Source organism: Littorina saxatilis, linkage group LG16, assembly GCF_037325665.1.
Source record: "Littorina saxatilis isolate snail1 linkage group LG16, US_GU_Lsax_2.0, whole genome shotgun sequence".
Lineage (NCBI taxonomy): Eukaryota > Metazoa > Mollusca > Gastropoda > Littorinimorpha > Littorinidae > Littorina > Littorina saxatilis.
In genome coordinates this window covers 34372116-34382115 of record NC_090260.1, presented here as the reverse complement: position 1 = coordinate 34382115, position 10000 = coordinate 34372116, and the positions used below count along the sequence as shown (strand labels likewise).

The window sequence follows — 10000 nt, the reverse complement described above, 5'->3', positions numbered from 1 at the left end:
ATGTATTTGAGACCACGCCGAAGATGTCCACCTATCTCCTGGCTTTTGTCATCAGTGATTTCGTCAACCTCAACGCAACTACGTCCAATAATATTACGGTAGGTTTTGGGTAAGTCTGTCTGTTAGTGTCTGTGTGTGTTCTGAAACAAGTTTAATCTTATTCACGCATATCAACATACTAAGAAGGAGCACAACACACTATGTGGATAAGGTTACGGTATAATTTAAATTCGAGCTGCTTTCTTACTCAGTGGGGAGGGAGGTTGTCTTGTCTAAAAAAGGACTGTGTAAAGCGGAAGTTAATTTGCATTCCCCCCCCCCCCCCCCCCCCCCCCCCCACTTTCTCTTCGTGCACCTGAGCCGAGACTGATAATGGTGGCCATACTGCGCACAGTCCTAATCTCTGCTGTCGTCAATTGTTTGGACGGTTTAAGGTAGTCCTTGTCGTCACTCCGCCCCCCCCCCCCCCCCCCCCCCCCACTCCTCATCGTGAAAGCTTTTGTCCGTTAGTTCAAAATATGTTTTGCCATTCTGCCAATGCCAATGCCAAACGACCTCGCTAGATGATGAATGTTGTGAACTGTTGCAGTACCGAGTGTGGGCGAGGCCGGAGTCCATCGGACAGGCACACTACGCCCTGGAGGTTGGGGTCAAGGTCTTGACCTTCTTCGAGGACTACTACAAGATTCCTTACCCTCTGCCCAAACAAGGTGCGTTGAAATAGCTGAAGATAGAGAGATAGATAGATAGATACATAGATACATAGATACATAGATACATAGATACATAGATACATAGATACATAGATAGATAGAGAAAAACAAATTAAAAAAATCGGTCTCAGCGTACAACAACGTATGCCAGCTTATGCCAGCTTATACCAGCGTGCTTTTAACGTATGCTACTTATACCAAACCTACCCCTTACTTATGTCAAACGTACTCCAGCGTTTCGATGAAAATTCTCATAAGTCGGCATAAGTTACTGCCGCTATACGTTATAGTGTGACAGCCCCATAAGTTACTATCACGGTATGTGTACGTCAAACTCGTTATGAATACGCTATGTATACGCCCAACATTGAAAAAAAACATCGATAGTTCAGCGTATGCCAGCGTTTTAGGGAAATTTTGATACGTCGGTATACGCTGGCTAAATCGTCAAGGTGTGACAGGGCCATTATGTTAACTGTCTTTGCACTAAAGGCGTTTGACTTGGCATTCTGGCTAACTTTCCAGATGTAAAAAGGACTTTCTCGTGAGTCATGTGCCGGCACTTAAATGAGGGTCATGCCCCCAAACTCGAGCGAGCAGAAACATAAGATCCCAGTTTAGGAGAATACTCAATACCTTTAACCAATAACGATATATCATTTCATTTCCATTTCACTGTTTTATCCGATTGCTGGAATATTCGGGACGCTTCCCCTGAAAGCTAGCAGCACCAAGAGTCGCGCTACCCAGGTGGTGTGTGCGTGTTTAGGCGTAATCACCCGCCCGCATTTCTGGCAGAATGATCGAGGTCTTTTACGTGCCACTGTGATGACACGGGGTGGGACATGGATACCGTCTCTGCACATCAGTTGACGCGTGTCCGTCCCGGCCCGGATTAGAACCCGTGAACTAAAGGATCACATGTCCAGTGCTCTAACAGCTGAGCGCGAGAAAGTTACCAACCGGGTGGGACTGAGTCAGGCGCGGTGTTGGATTGGATGAAATTGAGATTTCTTAACGATTTCAACGATTCAGACCCTGCGGTTTGTTATTCTCACCCGTGTGGGGTTTCACCCACTTTCGCTTCGTGCACCGTAACCCATGGACGCCCACGTTCAAATTCAGATAGATGGGGGACCTTTTAAGAGGGGTTCCACTGTATTGAATCTAAGAACCAGAATGATAGGTCATTGGAACGTTTATTGTTGACAAAACAGAACGTTACCAGGGGCGGATCACATCATTTTTATTGGGAGGGGGGGTCCAAATTTCTTTTAGGGACAACTCGACGACGCGAAGCGTTTAGTTGAGGGCGCGAAGCGTTCGAACCTCCTACGGAAAATGTTGATAACAAGGAAAATGGAGCAATCTGGTGCAATCTGAGTCAAGAAACTTCCCCTAATACACCTTCCAAAAAGTAAATTTAAGATGACAAATTTGGATCTAAACAAGGATAACTGACCAATTTGGTGCAATCTGAGCCACCAAATGACCCAACTACTTTTCAAAAGCCTCAAAGACAAGCTCCTTGGGGGATTTTTTCTTCAGAAAAATCAAGGAACATGGAGCAATCTGGTGAAATCTGAGCCATCAGTTTTTTTTATTTTCAAATTTTGTTATTTTTTTAATTAAGTTTTTTAAATTAAAAAAAAAAATTCTTGGTTCCGAAAACCCCTGGATCCGCCCCTGGTTACATTTACTAGTCTGTCGACCCAAAGGTCCCGAAGTAGACAGACACTAGGCAGTATATCTGTTTTTGGATGTTTATTTGTGTATTTCCACTGTGTTGATTGTTGTCACTGTGCCATAGACATGATCGCCATACCTGACTTCTCTGCGGGAGCCATGGAGAACTGGGGCTTGATTACGTACCGTGAAACAGCCATGCTGTACCAGCCAGGCGTGTCGAGCGAGGGTGATAAGCAGCGCGTAGCCGTCATCGTCTCGCATGAGCTGGCACATCAGGTCTGTATAATAATGATAATGATAATTACTGGACATTTTTAAGTGCCTAACCTACGGCTCTAGGCCCTTTAGGAAAGAACATATATACAAAATAGAACAATTAAATGTACAACCTACATAAAACAATTATCTGTATATGTTACAGTACATTTGCAAAACTAGTAAATTTACGAATTTTTGACAAAAAGAAAAAAAACCTGTAAATTCACAAGTGTGCAATACGTGTTTTCTTCGGATGCACTTATCTGTGGCATGTTTTCTTCAGTTCACATGAATACAATGATCTTATAGATGCTTCATCAGCAAAAATCCAAAGTTCCTACTCAGGTAAATGTCCGGGAACGATTGACAAATCTTGACAAAGAAGACGCTTTAGTGACAATGATACTTGTATTCATTGCTTTTCATTCCACTTTTGACGATATAGTTACTTGTATTTCATTCCAGCTTCGACGCTTTAGTTACAAATATACTTGTATTCGCTGCATTGTATTCCATGTTCGACGCTTTAGTTACAAAAAATATTTGTGTTTGCTGCATGTCATCCTATCTTTATAACTCATTGTCTCCCAGGTACGGATATATCCGTACCCACTTATATGGCTCTATCTGACCTGGTACGGATATATCTGTACACATAGTCACTTCAGTCGCTTCCTGTAACGTCGATCTAACGCCTGCATTCCAGCGTGTTGATACACAGTTTCTACACAGTTACTACAATTCTGAGTGACCTGCTGCAGCACAGCTGGTCTCAGCTAAAAAAAAAACTTGGTCAAAATAGGTGGGGTAGAAAGTGTTAGATACATGATACGATATGCTGTTTATTAACTCAGTGGTTCGGAGATCTGGTGACGCCGTCATGGTGGGATGACCTGTGGCTGAACGAGGGCTTTGCCAGCTACATGGAGTACGTGGGAGTCGACTTTGTGCATCCGGACTGGAAAATGGTAAGTTAAACAATTGGCGGTTCTGGTAACAGTTCGTGAGTAAGTCGTGCATGTTATACGGTAAACAGACAATGGTCGGTTCTGGTGAGGTTATGCCCCCTCTTTCTTTCGGCTGGTAACTGGCGCCACCTCGCGGCAAGATCACACGAGAAAGGAAAAAAACCCTTGCATTGGTCCCAAATAGCATATCGGTTTGGTCACAGTTCGTGTGTAAGTCGTGCATTTTATACGGTAAACAGAAATGGTCGGTTCTGGTGAGGTTATGCCCCTTCTTTCTTTTGGCTGGTAACTGGCGCCACCTCGGGGCAAGATCACAGGAGTTGTCTCGCGTTATCACCCCAGAAGCGCTCATTGAACCTGTCTGAACCTGTCAATAACTTGGCGTGGAAATAGCTCAGTCGGTAAGAGGCGCTGGCTTCAAAACCAGTTGTCGCTATCGGCGTGGGTTCGATCCCCACGTTCGGCAAGGGATTATTTCCCTGAGTCAACTTTGTGCAGACTCTCATATTGGTATCCGAACAACCCCGTGTGCACGCACGATAAAGATCCCAAGTTCACAGCGAAAGTCTCGGGGCTTGGGAACATGAATACACGCATGCAGGAAAAAGAAGAACAAAATGGGTAGCGCGCCGTATACTGTATGGCAGCTCGCTTTCCCCAGTGAGGAAGCAGCCACCCACGTGACCGACTAAAAGGAGTCCTTGTAGACAGGTAGTCGCTATGGAAAGGTGAATTTTACTCCAAAAAACCCTCATCTGCGCTCATTTTGAGTGGCCGTTGTGGGCATGCAGACGGCGGTCGTTTTCGAGAGGTGGTCGCATGGGGCGAGGTTCGACTGCACCACCAAGTCTTCATTGGTTTTAAAGGGCAGCTGTCGGGTTGTGGCTCTCAAAATCTGTTCCTTAGAATGAGTTATCATGTAACTGAAACTATACTTAAAAGTTACTTGGTGATTTTGACAGCTTGATAACACAAGTCCGAAGACTTTAGACATGCTACAATGCCTTTAATCGAAGAAAGTTTGCATTCTTGGCCGAGACAATGCAGCCCGCTCCAAAATTACTTCCCTTGGACGCGTGACGTCAGCCGCGGAATCGGCCGGGTTGAACGGTGCTCTCTTTATGCCGTGTAATGGGCGCAATCGGGTTGTCTAGTCAAGCCCTCAAGCATACTTCACGGGTAGGTGAAGAGAAACTTAGGATGGGGTGACTTCTCCCAGGCCAAAATTTCGCAGTAAAAAACGGAGTTCATAACATGTCTTCCGTCCCCCTCCTGCTTTTGTTCCACTTGAACCCTGTTTTTGTTCAACTTATTGGCAGATATTGTCACGCGTCGAGGAACACAAACACACACACACAAACACACTCACACACAGACACACACAGACACACACAGACACACACACACACAGACACACACAGACACACACACACACACACACACACACACACACACACACACACACACACACACACACACACACACACACACACACACACTCGATAACCATCACAAACACAGTTTGACAAATTCATCTTTGATTTTTCGCGGCCGAACCCCCCTCCCCCATTTTCCACACTGGATCCACTGTTTCATCTTTGTCTCCGTCTCTCTTCCCTTTATCTTATCTCATCTATCTACTTGAGTGAGTAACTGAAGATGTATTATCATCATCTCTTTCCTAGATTTTCCCACCGGCAGAGTTGGCTTTTGTCTTGAATTCAGTACCTCACACGTACACGGTAATTGGTGTGACACCTCAAGCGGACCTTCTTCATAAGTGTACAGTGTCTGCTGACAAGGGACACGAGGGTCTGTGGTTGAGCAACTTTATGGTTTAACCGGGTGGACTGGAGGAGTAGCAACAGCATGTGAACCACTTTAGAAATGACTTGTAAAGGTTGAAGTCGGTCAGATCAAAGAAGAGAAAATGGGAACGTGGGTCTTGAGAAGATACTACCATCCTAATACTTTACTTTGTGCAAGAATCAATCACGCGTACAGCATTACAGATGTCCAGCTGTAGTCTACATTGTACTGTAAACTTCACAGCGGCCTTATCGGCTTCCTCGAGTGACGTCACAGCAAGGCTAACGCTGCGGCGTCTTTCTTGTGCTGACAGAGTTGTCGGTCGCGGATTTTGAGTCGTTTCGGCCTGCCAACTGCTTCGTTTTTTTGCGGATTGTGAGAACTAGCAGAAAGTTTCACGCATTTTAATGGTTTCAAACTAATGATGAAAGTGTCTTCTTCTGGACCAAATCAACAGTCTTTAGTTGAATCAACTCGGAAAACTCTTAAACGCGTTTTTGCACGCGACTCCGCGCATTTTTGAGACCAGGCAACCCGACAGCTGCCCTTTAATATTATTTTATTTCGTGAATGTCTTCTTCTTCTGCGTTCGTGGGCTGAAACTCCCACGTACACTCGTGTTTTTTGCACGAGTGGAATTTTACGTGTATGACCGTTTTTTACCCCGCCATTTAGGCAGCCATACGCCGTTTTCGGAGGAAGCATGCTGGGTATTTTCGTGTTTCTATAACCCACCGAACTCTGACATGGATCACAGGATCTTTTTCGTGCGCATTTGGTCTTGTGCTTGCGTGTACACACGGGGGTGTTCGGACACCGAGGAGAGTCTGCACACAAAGTTGACTCTGAGAAATAAATCTCTCGCCGAACGTGGGGACGAACTCACGCTGACAGCGGCCAACTGGATACAAATCCAGCGCGCTACCGACTGAGCTACATCCCCGCCCTTTTCGTGAATGTAAGATAACTACATGTGTACAACAAAATACCTGGTAATCACGTAAGAAGCCTCGCTTACTTTCAGTCTGAATAATTGGTATTGGAACCGTAATTTGAATAAAGTCAAAAGTACAATACATTGTATTAGTTTTCTGGCGTATTGCTTATACCCTTAGATTCGATGCTCCGACAATTACTTTCATTGCTCTTTTTGTGTTGTTTGCTTTGAAAGAGTATTGTCGCCCATGCTTTCTTTCAGCAGCAATATTTCAACTCAGCGTTCTATGATAGCTGAACAAATAATGTTGTGTGCGGTTTTGTGGTTTGTGCGCCTGCAACTGTTTTGACACACACACACACACACACACACACACACACACACACCAACGCACACACGCACACACGCACACAGACACACAAACACAGACACACACACAGACACACACACACACACACACACACACCCACACACACAAACACAGACACACACACACACACACACAGAAACACACGCACCCTACGTAGGAGGTAGGGGATAGATTGGTAGGGGGATAGGATATGAAGTAGGGGCAAGGGAGGGGATATGAGACAGGGGCTAGGGAGGGGATATGAGATAGGGGCTAGGGAGGGGATATGAGATAGGGGCTAGGGAGGGGATATGAGATAGGGGCTAGGGAGGGGATATGAGATAGGGGCTAGGGAGGGGATATGAGATAGGGGCTAGGGAGGGGATATGAGATAGGGGCTAGGGAGGGGATATGAGACAGGGGCTAGGGAGGGGATATGAGATAGGGGCTAGGGAGGGGATATGAGATAGGGGCTAGGGAGGGGATATGAGATAGGGGCTAGGGAGGGGAATGGTAGGAGAGGAGGTCGGGGCTTAGGGGCTGGGTAGGAGGCGATAGGAATCAGGGGCTATGGAGGGGGGGGGGGGGGTAGAATGTAGGGGCTAGGAGGGGAGCAGGAATGTAGAGGTTAGGAGTAGAGGGCTAGGAGGGGCTGGGATGTAGCTGCGTGCGTGCGTAGGTGCGTGCGTGCGTGCGTGCGTGCGTGCGTGCGTGTGTGTGAGTGCGTGCGTGAGTTCGCGTGCGTGCGTGCGATCGTGTACGTGAGAAGTACGTGCATTAAAAAAAAAATGAATCGAAGACTTCACGATGACGCCATCACATATCTGACGTATTTTCAGTTCGAGCAGTTCGTGGCGGAGGATCTTCATAACGTGTTCGATTTTGACGGCCTGGTGACGTCACATCCCATTTACGTGCCTGTCTACCACCCGGATGAAATCAACGAGATTTTTGACAGAATCTCATACGGCAAGGTGAGATCAGATGAAATCATCTTTATTTGTCGGTCTGTTTTCAAACACATGCCGTTGTTTTGATGAGTGACAATCGCAGTATAATTTGTGCCAAAGTTGTTACCACATAAAACACAGCCACCCATGCACTTGACAGTACAAAGCTAGGTCAAGGAAAAAACCCAACCCAAGCAATCTTACACAAAATTAATGTCCCTATATTTAAATCGTAAGACACGTGTTTCTTTTTTCATTTAAAAACAACAACATTTTAATATAGATGAGAACAATGATTTCTAAAAATGTGAGTGTAAAAGATATTCCTTTCTCTCAAATGCAAAAAACAAACAAACAAAAAACGAAAACAAAAATATTGTGAGTGTCATTGTTTATACTTTTTCTCTCTCAGTTTTGACGCCTTGTTTGAAGGTTTCGTCTTTCGGTCGGTTTGTTTTATTTTTTCTGATACTTGTGGTGGTGACGCTGATGATGACAATGTGGCTCAAGCTGTTTGGTTACGCTGATATTATTTATGCACTTTTAAATTTTTTTTTATCACACTGTGTATTTTTTGGTCAGGAAAGATTTGTATTCGTATTTGATATTCCCATTTTTCAGTTTCTCAACAATCAATACACAAAGCAAGCAAGCAACCAATTATCAAATCAACCAAGCAAAAATTTACTCACTCACTCACTCACTCACTCACTCTCTAACTCACTCAATCGCTCGCGCACTCACTCACTCACTCACTCGATCATCACTCGCTAACTCACTTACTCACTCACTCACTTACTCACTCACTCACTCACTCACTCACTCACTCACTCACTCACTCACTCACTCACTCACTCACTCACTCACTCGATCATCACTCGCTAACTCACTTACTCACTCACTTACTCACTCACTCACTCACTCACTTACTCACTCACTCACTCACTCACTCACTCACTAGACCAGTCCCTCTTTCGGGTTATGGTCAGATGTAAAAACGCAAATCACTGCTCATTCTATTACCCTCGTTAGATAAAGAATTGTACTTGTCATTTGTCACTCAATTAATCAATCAGTTATATTCCTCTACAGGGAGCATGCGTGATCGCGATGATGAAGCATTTTCTGGGGCCGAACACCTTCACCAAGGCTCTGACAGTACGCCTGTGTGTGTGTGTGTGTGTGTGTGTGTGTGTGTGTGTGTGTGTGTGTGTGTGTGTGTGTGTGTGTCTGTGTGTGTCTGTGTGTGTGTGTTAGTGTGTGTGTATGTGTGTGTGTGTGTGTGTGTGTGTGTGCACGCGCGTGTATGTGTGTGTGTGTGCGTGCATGCGTGCGTGCGTGAGTGTGTGTGTGTGTGTGCGTGGGTGCGTGCGTGCGTGTGTGTGCGTGCTTGCGTGTGCATGCGTGCGTACGGCGACTTAATCATATCATGAGTGTTATGTTACTCGTAAGGTCTCACAACCAGGTTGTGCATGTGTCAGTATCGTATATGATTAACGTGATTCCACTTGTGTTCCCCGTGTACAGAATTACCTGAGGGAGAGAAAGTACGACGCTGCATTCCATAACGACCTGTGGGCGGCCATGACGAAGGTAAGCATCATCAGAACTTAGAATTGCGTTTTCATTTCAGTTTCACTACTCTATTATGCTGTTGTTTGAAAATTATCCACTTCCTCTCCCCTCACCCCCCCCCCCCCCAACTTCATACTCCTGTTTGTTTCCACTGTTGTCAAGGAGGGGAAAACAATATAAAAACCCTACTCGCAGAAAATACAACTCTGATTAAAGACACCATATGTGACCCTCCACCACGGAATGAGTCACATGTCACCTTTGCATGATTACACCCCCGGTATAGGGGTGTGTATAGGATTCACTCGATGTGTTTGTTTGTTTGTTTTTTTCATATGTTTTACATTTTCCTAAAGAGGTTTTTATGCTCTATCCAGTGGTGAAAACCGTTTTGGAAAAGAGCGAAAACTGTTTGAGTTATAAGCCTGTGACTATGGTGACCCTCACACTGTTACCAGACACTCCCCGGACTTATATTAAGCCTAGCGCAGAACCGCGCGAGGTGACATGCGAGTCATTCCGTGGTGGAGGGTCACATTTAGCCATGCGATTGTATCGTACAAGGGAAGTGGTCTGGTGAAAAACGCTTTTTTGTTTATTTAAAAAATAAAAGGGTTTATTGAGGAACATTCTCTCCGTTTTTAAACATTTTGAAATGAAAACAAAATCTTTGACCTTGACCTTCATCAACAGCAATCTCAGATGGATGGAAAGAACCTGGATGTCAAGGCCATTATGGATACGTGGACTCT

The 10000-nt window shown here is 45.2% G+C and overlaps 1 protein-coding gene across 1 annotated transcript in view; it reads left to right on the top strand.

The window, feature by feature from the left end:
* Window positions 1-10000, top strand: part of LOC138950903 (aminopeptidase N-like) — a 36957-nt gene that overhangs the window by 9630 nt on the left and 17327 nt on the right. The window contains exons 4-11 of the mRNA XM_070322603.1: window positions 1-98; window positions 590-710; window positions 2524-2678; window positions 3515-3628; window positions 7563-7697; window positions 8766-8831; window positions 9201-9266; window positions 9942-10000. The exon at window positions 1-98 is cut by the window's left edge and continues 29 nt beyond it; the exon at window positions 9942-10000 is cut by the window's right edge and continues 123 nt beyond it. Coding sequence (XP_070178704.1) covers window positions 1-98; window positions 590-710; window positions 2524-2678; window positions 3515-3628; window positions 7563-7697; window positions 8766-8831; window positions 9201-9266; window positions 9942-10000 — 814 coding nt within the window. The remainder of the gene's footprint in view (window positions 99-589; window positions 711-2523; window positions 2679-3514; window positions 3629-7562; window positions 7698-8765; window positions 8832-9200; window positions 9267-9941) is intronic.